This window comes from Streptopelia decaocto, assembly GCF_964273445.1.
Source record: "Streptopelia decaocto genome assembly, chromosome: 7".
NCBI classification, from domain to species: Eukaryota; Metazoa; Chordata; class Aves; order Columbiformes; family Columbidae; genus Streptopelia; species Streptopelia decaocto.
Genome location: NC_138661.1, coordinates 32103535 through 32117567, shown reverse-complemented (window position 1 = coordinate 32117567; position 14033 = coordinate 32103535). Strand labels below are relative to the sequence as shown.

Here is a 14033-nt window from a genome sequence, read left to right as displayed (position 1 = left end):
TGAGGTCTTACCAGAACAGAGCAGAGGGGCAGAATCACCTCTCTCCACCTGCTGGCCACACTCCTTTTGATGCAGCCCAAAGAAAGGGGCAAGCTGTTATCTGCATGCTTCTGCTTGACTCCGTGTACACCATTCATCTATAAAATCAGTCTAGAATATCGCAAATGGACATAAAACTCCCTAAGAATATCAGAAATATTGGAAAGGGATAGTTGTTGGAAGCAGCTAGTTGTGAAAATTCAACCAGTCCAGTCAAGAAAACTCAGTCATTTTTCTTCACCAAACACACCACTAGTATCAGCATAAGCATAAATTCTGATGTAAGAACATAAGAATAGCCATAATTGTGTAGGATCCACATAGTATTCCAACTCTAAACAGTAGCTCTAAGCAGATGTGAATAGGAGAGACAGGAAAAGCGTATATTCACCTTAATATTCTCCCAACCTCAAACTATTTTAATTCATTTTTAATTAAATTAATTTCAATAGTTAGATGAATAATTAATTTTTATATAAATTATTAAGTATTGTATAAATTAAGAATTAACTAAGAATTTTAATATGTGCTTCTTATAATCCCCTCTGAATCTGTGTTCTGAGTACTTGTTCAGGCTTCCCTTGAATCCCTGTAAATTTCTTGCAACCGCAGCGTTCTCCATAAGGGAATCGCAGGTGTCACCCACCATTGTTCTTTTTGAAGCCATGCTCTTACTAATGCCATTTGATGATCTGTAGTTTTTGTACGGAAAGACATGCATGCAAAATCAATTCTTGTTCCTATCCACTCTTCTTATGTCATGTACAATTTTTTAAATCTCTGTCATATTCTCCTTAAGAAGGCTGGAGAACATTTCCAGTCAGACCCTCCAGATTATCCTTGTTGTCTTCCTCCGAACACCTTCTGGGTCTAACATGTCCTTTTTCAGCTGTGAGATCCAGAGTTCTAGATCTTTTCCAAGGTGTGGATAAACTGTGTAATTCTATAGTGGCATAATGTTACCCACTTTGTTTTCTGTTCCTTTCCTAGGAATTCATAATGGTTTACTTGCTTTCTTGACTGCTGTAAGCTGCTGTGATTCTTTATTAGCCAATCTATGAAGACTTTCCAAGACGTTACTTAGCTTAGCATGGCACTCTTCTCAGTGTTTACAGTAATATGGCATCAACCTACTTTGGTATTATAGAATGTCCAGTAAATAACAGTTGCATCCTTAGTCCTCCTAAAATCTATTCCATACCTTCTGTTTTTCCCAAGTGTGTATTCTATTACCAGAAGAATATCAGTATTATCTTCACAATGGGAAAAGCCCTTTCTTTAGTTTTATTTTTCTCAGACCAAGGTGTTAAAAAATGAGAGTGTTCATAGTTCTCTGGATAGAGAATGATATAGATGTATTTAGAAAAAAATGCTTTTTGGCTTCCTTTTCCAAACTTTCTAGAACTCCATTCATTCCCAGCTTTGATAAACTGAGTAGCAGATGATCCTTTTGGAAGGGGGAGGATATTATGAATCATGTTTTGAGCACAGTCTAACGTGAGATTCAGCTAGAGTTAAATCATTTGTCATATCAAATCTTTGTCCAAAGTTTTGAGATTTACCATTTCATAGCATGACAGAATCAGAATCCTGTCATACTGTGGTCCCTGAGATGATCCAGTTTGCATCCATTCCTGAAAGAAGACATTGTTAGAGAGTCATTTATTTTCAGAGGCTGTCTCCAGCCCAGTGAAAGGATGTTACCTGGCTTCCTTCTCCAGCCCTCTTTAAATCATATTATGTAAAAGTGTAGCACAGAATTAGCATCTGTCTCCATATTATCTCAGCAGTCAGACAATGAATCTTTACAATCTGCTAATTTTCCCCTATGACATTTGAACTTCTCCTGGTGCAAAGCTACTTTGCAGATTTTGTTCTTAGAAAGGATTAAATCCTGTAGAAAAGCAAACAAGTGGAAATGCAAATCTTCAATAGGCAGACTCTGCCCCATGAATTGAAAATCATTTGAACAGCGATAGCTAGAAAATGAATGTTTAGATGACAACTACACCTACAGCCTAATGAAAATTTTAAATATTTGGAAAATTCAGATCATACATACTTCAAGGAATCACTGTTTTCAATACTGTTTTCCCCAGCAGTTTTCTTGTCTGTCAATAGTAAGAAGTTTAGAGGTTCCAAAGAATTATTTGACACTTCTTTTTCAAGAATTACAAGTGAAATTGTATCCTCTTCTGCCCTATTTTTTTTTTCCAAAACTGAAGGTGTAGAGGAAGGACGAGGCCAAAACCTGTGCTCCTTTGTAGAACAGTCTACAATGGTATTCTTGGGCAAGCACCCTAAAACATAATTTTCTTCATAGTACCACAGCCGTCCATCAGAAGTGCTAAATCTCATTGATGAGAGCGCAGAATCTATTGGAAAAAGCAACCTGGCAATAAAATAATTCCTCTTCCTTTTCAGTCTTAAGACTTACTTATATTCTTCCAGCATCATATGAATAGAATTTCTTAGCAGACCTTATACATTCATCCTCATTTACTAGACAGGCTGTCATAAAGAGATTCAGCTGTTTAAGACAGTTGTAAGTTTGTGAATGGTATCTCATAAATGCAGCATCTGTGTACAACATAAATCTCAGTGATTTCTTTAAAATAAGTCAGGAGAGGTCATTGTTAGAACTATTTCTGAAAGATTCTGTAGCAGCTGATGAAAGACTGTTAGTCCCCAGTAGCTCCATCACTTGTGCTTTGTGCAAACACCGAAGTTAAAGGTTATGCGTGCTATGGTACTGTACAGGTGCACTATGAATAGTCTTTCACACAGAATGATTCTCATTTGTTAAATTAGGAGATGTACTTTCTCCTGGCCTTAATTTTCATGTAGTTCTTCATATTCTAAATGGCAGCTGAAGGCAAGCAGAAATAGTGAGTAATTGATTTAACAATCTAAGACAAGTACAGGGAAGTAGAAAAGTTTGTCTTAGTGCTTGATGTGACCTGAGAGAGCTTCTTTGGACTTTTTCCTCAGCACCTTGGGCCAGCAAAGTGGCCTTTAAGCCTGAATGAGCATGACTTTTTTTTCTTCTCAGTGCAAAGCTCCAGTATTTCATCTTTTCAAACTGTTTTACAGCACTCAGAGCAGAATTATATTGACAAGGTTAGAATTCATCTCCTAGAGGAGAATACTATGCTTCTCCTGTCAAGTGCTAATGTAACATTTATGTGTTGGTACCTTAATAACAGCCCCAGCTAGGCTAATGAAAGTACTGAAAGCAAACAGTACTCAGTGAGATTTTATTATGACTGAAGTGACTGCAATTTGAGATAAATTATCCCTATTTTTGTTCCCATATCAAAACCAGAAATGCTAAAGCAATTGCTACATGTTTGCTGTAGAATTAGACTCCACTATCGTTAATATAGAAGTGCATTTTTCATGTAAACAGCTCACGAGGGTCAGACATCAAAGATATTCTGTGCAAAATGCTTGTCAATAACTTTGTGAGTGAATTTTGAAATAAAGTGCCTATAGCCTGTCATTATTTCTTCCTCTCAAAGTTGAGAGTGAGTGGAAGAAAATTGAGCTTGTGAATTGAAGGTACTGTGAGTTATACGGCATTATTGACTTCAGGCAAAACGACAGGCTTGCCTTGTTATTATTTTTCCTTTCAGAGGTCAGGCAATAGAAAATATTATCAGTATATACTGTGGTGTAAGCAAATTGGTACATAAAAAAGCTATTATATGTGTACACAAAGAAGGTGGTGTAAGTGACTAGTATTAAAAACTCTTAATATATTGTCTTTCCATAAAAATATTGGAAAAAGTAAGAAAAAGATAGTCTGCTGGCCAAAATAAGCATTTCAACTATTTGAATAGTTGTTCAAAGAAAAAAAAAAAAAAGGTGTGTTCAGAAGACATATTTTTTGAGGGCATTTATATCATAAAATGGGGTTGCTTTCCATAAATAGACCTTTGCGTATACGTAATAGGAGTATGAGTATATGCATTTCAATGTAATGTAACATCAGACCTAAATGTGTGTACTGGTTTTGGCTGGAATGAAGTTGACTTTCTTCACGGCAACTTGTATAGTGCTGTGGTTTGGATTTGTGACCAAAAGAGTGTTGATAGTGCACAAAGGTTTTTATTTATTGATGAGCAGTGCTTACACAACTACAAGGCCTTTTCTGTTTGTCACACTTCCCTGCCAGCGAGTAGGCCAGGGGTGCACAAGAAGCTGGGACGGGACACAGCTGGAACAGCTGACCCCAACTGACCAAAGAAATATTCCATTCTGTATAACATCATATTCAGTGATAAGAAGTAAGAAAAGGGGTCTTTGGGAGGATAGCCATTGCTCACGGTCTAGCTGGGGAGGTGTGGATGCCTTTGCATCGCTCGTTTGGTTTTTCTCCTTTCTTTTTCCTTTTTTCTTCACTTTTAAACCATCTTTATCTTGATCCACAAGTTTTCTCCCCTGTGCTATGTGGGGAGGGGAGGGCTAAGCTAGCAGCTGTGTGGTGCTTAGTTGCTGGATGGAGTCAACCCAGCACAACGTATTTTTCCTAGTTTAAAACTCTAAGGCTGTTTTTGTTTGCGTTCAGGTGAAAAGGGATTTAATACATAGCAACAAAACAAGAAAAAGATAATTCTTTTATGATCTCATCTAGGTTTGTTAAGATTCAAAGGCAATGCTGTTTAATGGACATGGGTACAATTAGTTTGGGTTGAAATGGCTACAAATTCACAATGTCTTCCTCTGTCTCACAGAAGAGTGTTTCAGTATTTTGAAACACTGTATTCCATTCTTACACCTGTTAACAGGCTACAGTGCAATTTCTACTAAAATTTTTACAAAGAAGTAAGCACAGAGCTTGTCCCACTTCTTTAATACCATCAGAAGAAAAGGAACTCAGTTACTCAGAGTTAGCTTACCAACTTAGCTGATTAAATATGCTGGTTGATGTGAAAACAATTTCTAAATCAGCTCTGCTATTAAGAAAACACTTTTTATCTTCTAAGAGGGTTTGTTCAAGATCATTCTGCTATTCAGAACTATCCAAACTGTATCATTGCTGTATCTGAACTGTATCTCCCGACTTTTAAAATAAATCTTACAAGCTCTACTAACTTGTTTCTGTAGTTCCTACCATTTCTATTCTTCAAAGACCATTGGTATGGAAAAAAATTACTGTGTGCAAAAACATTTTTAATTGCAAAGTGACTGCAAAATATATTATGATCAGCATTTTTTTAAATGGTACAGGCATAGTAGTAGTATGAGATTGCAAAAATGAGCAGATATTAACTGTCAGACAAATCCACAATTGCTCAAGATGACTTCAATAAGAAGGAAAGTTTAGGGGAAAAACAGTCTCCACAAAATAACTGTATTGCACATACTTTTTTAATATATCAGCTGAATATGAGCAACATTAATTTCCAACAGTTCTGTAATACATGCAATGTTTTGTTTATCTTTTAGGTTGAAGATTTAGAGACGTATCATCATGTAACTGCGGTGTGTGGGTTGCTTGCTGTGGTTGTAATATCTCACCTACCCAGAGATGCTGCCATTGAATGGCATGTTGTTGCAGTAGTTGATGATCCACTCAAAAGAAAACATTTTGCAACGAAGATGTTGTCAGAGGGCTTCCAAATTGAGTGTGAATCTGTGGAGTCTAGTTCTGCATCTTGTGCATCAGTTTCTGTACGTCTGAGTTTGATTTCACCATCAGCTTCTCAGCTTGATTTAGATCAACCTCTTCATGACTTAGTTGCTGTGTTTAGACAAGCTGTTGAGAAACTTTCAGAAGACTGCAGTGCAAGTCCTTTGTCTTTTAGAGCTTTCTTCAAGAAGGATGTCTTTGATGCTGAAACACTGCAAACAGGTAAGACTTATGATGACATGTTAATACTCAGCTTAAGGTAATTTCTGTTTACTTCAGCATAAAGCATCATTGGAAGAAGACATTTTAGAAGTGACTTTTAAGGATAGGTGGCCAAGAAGGCCAACAACATCCTGGCTTGTATCAGAAATAGTGTGGCCAGCAGTGGTCGTCGCCCTGTACTCAGCATTGATGAGGCCTCACCTCTAGTCCTGTGTTCAGTTTTGGGCCCGTCACTACAAGAAAGCCACTGAGGCGCTGGAACAAGTTTAGAGAAGGGCAACAAAGCTGGTGAAGTGTCTGGAGCAAATGTCTGATGAGGAGCGGCTGAGACATCTGGGTTTGTTGAGTCTGGAGAAAAGGAGGCTGAGGGGGGACCTTCTCGCTGTCTACAACTACCTGAAAGGGGTTGTAGCATGGGGGGTGTTGGTCTCTTCTCCCAAGTAGCAAGCGACAGGACAAAAGGAAACAGCCTCAAGTTGTGACAGGGGAGGTTTAGATTGGCTATTAGGAAAATTTTCTTCATGGAAAGGGTTGTCAGGCATTGGGACAGGCTGCCCAGGGAAGTGGTTGAGTCACCATCCCCGGAGGTGTTTAAAAGATGTGTAGAAGTGGTGCTTAGGGATGTGGTTTAGAGGTGGACTTGACAGTGCTAGGTTAATGGTTGGACTCAGTGATATTAAAGATCTTTTCCAACCTAAACTATTCTGTGATTCTATGATTAAAATAGAACTTGCTAACTAAACACACTTACTGTTTTTTCCCAATGTGTTTTTTTTTCAAAATCACATTCCCTTACCAAGTAAAGAGAACACAGAACAGTAAATATAATGTTGCAACTATTATTTATTTATTATGTTGTACATCTGTATTTTGGGTTATGCCCAGTTTGGGACAACTAACACTGTGCAAGAGCACAAAAGCGTATTTTATCTGTCCAGCCTATGAAACTGGTAGACCATACTTAAAAGCTTTGTTATCAATTTGAGAAGGAATAAAATCAGATCCTTAGTCTATATTTATCTCAAACATGCCTGCACTTTAAAAATCCTTGCAGACCACAACTGATCCATATTAATTAGCTGACATAAATGTTAGCCCTCAAATATTCTACTGTCCTATTTTTTTTCTTAACCTGCAGCATTTTTTGAGGAAAATTCAACTTGACATTGTTTAATAGATTTAAAGTACACGAATTGAAAGCTATAAAAATGTGGCATAGAATAAGCATATTTAATCCAGAAAGCAAGGAATGAACATATAGTCTGACAGAATGTTGTTGTTTTTACTACATGTCGTTTAAGAGCAAAAAGGAAACCTGATAAAACATGTTCCTGGCATGGGATTAACATTACAATTTTGCCTGCTGTCTTTTTGATATTTCTCAGGCCATAGAATAATTACTTCCAAATAAATTTCATTGGCTTTATTAAATATATTGCTCAACATAATGTATGAATTGCAAGCATGAAAATTTGGTTCAGTTCCATTAATGTTGTACTACCAGTGGCATAGACATAGAAAGATTTGTTGTGGTTGTCATATATTCATTCTGGTTGTGTTCAGATCTCTGCACTGTCATAATAATTCCTGTCATTATAGCAATTTTATCATTATCCGCACTGGTAAGAAATACGTTCTTGCAAATCTGTATAATATATAGAATACATTAAATTTACAAGTAACACTAATTCATTGATGAAGAATTTTAAAATAACTTCACAGAGGTAATATACCAGAACTATGATCAAGTCTTTCTTTGGAATCCCATGATATTTTAACCCACCTATAACACCAGCACAAGATGTTAGAGATTGTTACATTCTGATGACCACTGCTTCTTCCCTTCCAGTTTCTCTTAGGCTATTCCTGTTTTCCTCTTGAGTGTTAAGGTGGTCCTCATGTTTCATCTACAACAGGCCATTAACTTGTCAACCTTCTTTCTAAATCTGGATTCAGCACCAAGGGAGCAAAAAAGGCATGTTTTACATTGCCCAAAAGCTTTATTCAATACCAGAATAGAATCTGAAACATAATATATTTTAGGCGAGTTCAAATAAGCTTGTTCTGCTTACAGAATGCATGAATCTGAATGTGGCAAGTCACAAGAGGGAACAGTACTGACTTCTGAAATAACACTGGTTTGTGTGTTGTTAGCTCTGAGCATGGCCAAAACTTGCTCCTACCTGTCTCTGTAGACTTGCCCTGAGATATTTTGAGTATTTGTATGTCTCTGTGGTGATTTCTACTACCTCTGAAGTTTGCTTTCTGTTGCAGATTTTGTCAGGGTGGGTATCAGAATTTACTTATGCAGCTGATCAGATAGTTGGTAAAACTGTCTTTCAAACACAGCATAGCATTTTACTAAGACACAGGATAAAGCAGAAATGTACTGGTCTTGACCTGAAAATCTGCAGGCCTAACACACAGACTTTTAAAAAATATTGTTCCCTTGATGTGGCTGCTAGAACACAAATGATATTGAGAAAGCAGTTTTTCAGGTTCCACTTAGTAATTCAGCTCAGGTAGTGCTGATTGCTAACCATCTGTATGATGATCCGTTAGCGACATGTTTGATCTCCAACATGTGTTAGACATTGTTAATCCCACAAGTAGGTCTGTCCTTTTGGAGTCTTCAGCTACCATCAGATGCATTGTCTGCTGAGGAAAGATGGTATCAATAACATAGCAGGGGATACTAGACACAGTTATTCAGATATTTTTAATGTGAAACACCAGACAGATGTATCTATAGTGGAAAAGACAGAAATTATAAGGTCTCAGAAGTCAAGGGAGGTGGTTGAGGAGATAACTGTTCCAGTCTTAGTGGATTTCAGGTGGACTTCCATCACGTCATAAGATTAGCAAATAGTCATCAATTATTCTGGTGAGATCTTGAATTGCAATGTATTGTCTCCTCTAGCAAAAGCATGGAAAAGAAATAAAGGTACTTTTCTTCTGATTAGAACTTAAAATCATTGGACTGAAAGGAGGAAATACTGCTACAGATCTTCTCAAATGAGCCTCTGATTAGATGAGTGTTTTTTGGTGCAAAGAAATTGTCATTTATTTAAAACTGTCCAAATAAATTAGAGAAATCTGTTTGTACCTGACACAGTAAGATGAGAACCAGGAATATGTATACTCTGCATGTTGTAACAGGTTATTGGAAATTATTACAGCCGATGTTACTGATGTCAAAAGAAGCTAAAGGTTTGTAATGCAAATCTGAGACACATAGCTTTCTGTCATCCTAAGGCTGGAGGTAAAGTTTTATTGAACAAAGTGTAGTACTGATGGTGAACATCTCAGAGGCAATCCCTCATAACATATGGGAGCTTTATGGGCACCGTGCTGAGACCACAGAACGTGTTAGAAGTAGAAGGATTAGATTAAGCTGACATATATACTTAGTAAGATGCTGTTAAGCCTTTAGAAGTCTTTAACATAAATTTGACTATTTCTTTCTTATTCTCATTTAAATATGCATTAATATAAATGTGTCGGGATGATTTGCTATACCTTGCAGTTGACTAGATCATACTTCAGTATAGGAAAGATGAATGTTCATAAGTCATCCCATTATGATTTCACAAGCCTTGTTCACAGGATGTATGCAAAATATTTTTGAATATTTATTAGGGAGTAGAAAAGGTCCTGCATTCACCAGAACATCATATTACATAATCCTTTTTTAATATTATAGAAAAAAATGAAGTGGGAATATAAAAAGGCAAAAGAGAACAGGAATAGAAAGGCAGTCTGGTAGCAGCATTAGAATGAATATATAATTAGTTTTAAATGTGGCTCTACTCTATAAATGCTTAGGACTAAAAGGCTCTTAGTACTTACATGTTTATCAAGTTTCAATGAGACTATAGTAAAAAAAAATCTAATACGGGTCAAATATAGTTTAACTGGACTGTAGAAAATCTTATTTGAAATGGGACCGTTACTTCTGCTGAAAGAGAAGCCCTGGTGATGAGGTACTCAGGAGTCCTTGCACTGACATAGTAACACCCTGATGCATGTACAATGTACTGCTTTTAAACTAAAGATTTTCCATCTGATAAGTTTCGAAGTATTCCCTTTATTAAAATACTGCATTATCAAGACAGTTTCCAGATGTTTTCCAAATGACAGTTTCCAGTACTGGTAGATGTACAATATGTAGTGTAAATCTAAGAGAAGTAGAAGAATATCAAGTGAAGATACCAAAATGCATTTTCTTAATAACATGTGTCCCCATTTGCATTACAGTTCAATATTCTTTAACTAATGCACTTTAAATTCACATTGGGAATTTATTTCAACTTAACTTTCTTGATGGATATTCCCTTATACTCTGGGAAATAATGTCCCATGGTGACAGCTGGAATCTCAACCTCCAGACTTTTGTACCTAGGCTTACATGTTCTTATGTGAGTAATTGGTGTTTACTCAGCAGTCATGGAGAACTACTCACATGAGTAGAAACTAAGCAGTCATTAAGAACTGTTTACTCAGTAACAATGAAGCAGGTACATAAGTGTTGATAATCTTTAAGTGTTGGTCCTTTTGTAATCAAGCTTTGCAATCAGTAACTGATGAAGTAGTTGTTGTGACTAACATTTGTAATTTGGCCAAACAAAAATATTTTTAAATATCATGATGCTGTCTGAAATAGGCTGTAACAATTTAACTTGTTATTCTAGCAAATTCTATTAATTTAGGCTAAATGGAAAATACGGGAACAGTTGCCAGCCTGAAAGATGAGGAAAATTTCACTTCAAATTTCTTGAGTTTCCTGTTACGAAAACAAAGAATTTGCCAAGTATAATACTTCAAGCAGTGGACCTACACTGCTGCTGCTCAAAAAAAAAAAAAAATAAAAAGGGCAAATTAGTACTTCAGGAAATAAATCAGATTATAATATACATAAGCAATAAGGAAATAACATTTGTTTGAAATAACATTTTAAAAGGGTAAAAGTAGCTAAATTTGGTCTTGAGCCACAGAGGTGTCTTTGCAATCTTCTATTGCCACTCAAGGTATACAGTCAAAAGATGTGATATATTAAATGGCTACTAAAGTGCTGAAATGATGAACTTTTTATATCAGTTTTCAACATTGTACTCTTATCTTGTCTACTGCAAGTCACTGCAAATCCCTGTATGCGTATTTTTAGCAGAGCATCTCACATAAAATTATGGGGAAAGGATTTTTTTGTTTGCTATCAAAGACATGGGAAAATTTTTTTATATAGTAATGTTGCCTCTTCACTGAATTTGCATACGAAAGCCTTTTATGCCAGTGAGGCAGCATACAATATATTAGATCCTACTTTAGGGCAGTGTCTTTCTGTCCTTTAGGATGGGAAATTTGTTTTTTAAGAGCACAGATACTATATTTAGTATTTAGTACTATATTTAAGGCCAGGTAGCAAATTTAGAATTCATCCTTATTCAAAGTGACATCTAATGAATGTGACATCTAAACATTATGTATTGCACAGTCATACATAAAAAACTTGGCTAAAACTCTAAATGGAAATAAATTCTTTAATTGCTTGACTGAAGATTGATCTAGAACATACAACTTTTATTCTTGATACAGAACAGTTGCAATATATTGGTAAAGTTGTTTTAAAGCTACTGTGTCTAACTTCATATTTCTTTCAGAATTTCTGCCACTGAAATCTAAGATACATTCATAGGTTACTCTATCTCTCCTATCATGTTTTCACGTTAGGTTGAAGTGCTCCTGCGGTCTTCACGAAATGGACTTTTTAATTTTTGTTGTTGAAGATTTACATGTAGTGACCTGTAAGGCAAAACAGTCATGTCAGAAAACAGACTTTTTGTAGAGAAAGTTGTGGTTTATAAAGAACTTCCTAAGTTTGTTAACATATCAAAAACAGATTTGCTTTCCTCACATAATAAGTCTGGAAGATGCTAGACGTTTTTTACGGTGATCCAGGCAGTAGCTTTGCTGCATGCTGTTAGTTAATACGTTATCTCAATAAACATTGGAATTTGTTAACAACAGTAGGCTATAAGGTGAAAATATTAAGAGAATAGATGTAAATAAACTTATGGAATCAGAAACCAATCTATTCTGTAATGAGTCAGAAGGGGTCATGTTGATAATTAGGTCTACAAGGTGTCTTAAAAATTAATACTCTTCTGGAAAACTGATATCTTCTAGAGAGGTGTACGCATACATGGTCTGTCCGTATATGCATAAGCATCTGATATGTGCATAAAATGCATAAAGTACAAACATCCTACAACAATGTCAAAATTAATTTTGAGAAATTTTATTTAGTACTTTGTTGACAGAGAACAACTATAAAAGCATCTTATAACAATGACATCAGGCACACAGTCATTGCCAAATTTGGATCATCTGATGTTTAATATGTGAGGCATATATAATCTGTACTTCTATCTAGAAACCATTTGTGACAAACTCAGTTTTTAAGGACACATCACAGATTACAGTTTACAATTACATAGGAAGTTTTTCTCTGAGACTATTTTAACATGCCAACATTTTGGCACCAATTCTGCAATTCTAAATCAATAAACATTGCAAGAACTTCGGTTTCTAGAGGGCTCTGCATCGCTTGTACAGATCCCTATCTATATTACTTTCTATTTATAAGTGAAGAAAGCTATGGTGGTGTTTAAACCAGTGGAAGGACATCTGACTTAAAATAATTGTAGGCTGAAAATGAACAGGGGATAATATCATATCTTCTCTCCTTTTTGTTACTCATTCTTGATATTTCTTTGGGACCATTGTATGAAACAGAATACTGCACTAGATGGACCTTTGGCATGACTAGCTTGTCTTTTGTATTTCTTCCCCTTCGATACCAAAATGTTTGCCATTTGCTCTTTGTTTTAGCAGACCTAAGAAATAGTTCAATGAAAGAGAAGCGTGAATTTTGCAAGGAAGAACTGTGTACAGAGTTACATTTCCAACCAATAACAATACAAATAACAACACTCTAGTGGGAAGCTCGACGAGTAGGTGGATGGCTTGTTCCTGGGGAGGTTCCTGGGTTTCTTCAATGTGCCTGCTGTCCTATTGAATGGATGATCCACAGGAGGGTTGAATGACCATTGGCCGGCTGACTGTTGTCAGTCATTCTGTGACATAACCTCTGCATGAAGAAATACCAGTTCAGTTTTCTCTGATAACTTTTCCCCACCCTCTTTGAAGGTATTGCAGAAGCTGTACCTTGGTATTTTTCATCCAGAGAAATCAAGGATTTTTAGCACTGCTAAAGTCAGTAGCCTGGAAAATGGGTATTATATCTACCAACTTTCAAACTCTTAGGTTTGACAATAAACCTAAATAAACTATGACTGAAAACTTCCTCTCTCCTTGTACTGTTAAGTGACAACTCACATGGGAAGTTAAGTATTTGAGACTGGAAATTTTCTTGGCCTGGCAATATGTGTAAGATGCTGACAAATCTTTATTCTCATGGTGTTTTTTTCTCCTTCAGTTTCTTAAGGCTTTTGGATGTATCACCAGATCCTTATTTCCCAGGCTTGGGCTATTCTGCTGAGTCCACTCTCCAGAAATTGCGCTCACAACTGCAGTTCTGATACTGAAATCTCCCCATTGCTTGGTCTACATGCTCAGAGCAGTAACGGGTATCACTCTTGGATAGAAAGAGGAAAGTCCAGGTGTCAGGACTAGCACTGATTGACAACCAAAGCCATCAATAAATCTTACCTCAAAACCTTCCACTTTTTCTCCAGTTTCCCCTCCAGTTCTTCCTTCCCCAGTCTCTCAAAGTTAATTTCTTTCTGTAAAAGCTTGCCTTTTGTCAACTGTAGACAACACCAATACAGCCTATCAGGTTTTGTTAGACACCTTAACTATCAGAAGTAATGCTTAGCTTTTCTCATTGGGACGTTTCATAGAGATAAGCGGATGCTGAAAACCTGACTTTTAAGGGCTCTATTAAGTAAAATAGGTACATGGGCAATGGCTTAAATTCATTTTGAAAACTCCTCCAGTGTCAGCCCTGTGGAAATCCTCTGTCCTTCAAGCAGTAGGACATGGTATCTTCTCTTCTCTGTCCAGATATATCTGTTCAGTATATCAGGTATCAAATTCAGCTGTCAGCAGTCTCTCAGCA

At 36.4% G+C, this 14033-nt stretch overlaps 1 protein-coding gene across 3 annotated transcripts in view; it reads left to right on the top strand.

Moving 5' to 3' along the window:
• The window catches only part of DPH6 (diphthamine biosynthesis 6), a 200734-nt gene that overhangs the window by 153712 nt on the left and 32989 nt on the right, over nucleotides 1–14033 (top strand). For all 3 annotated transcript variants that reach the window (XM_082057967.1, XM_082057966.1, XM_082057968.1), the window contains exon 14: nucleotides 5491–5896. In XM_082057967.1, coding sequence (XP_081914093.1) covers nucleotides 5491–5896 — 406 coding nt within the window. The remainder of the gene's footprint in view (nucleotides 1–5490; nucleotides 5897–14033) is intronic.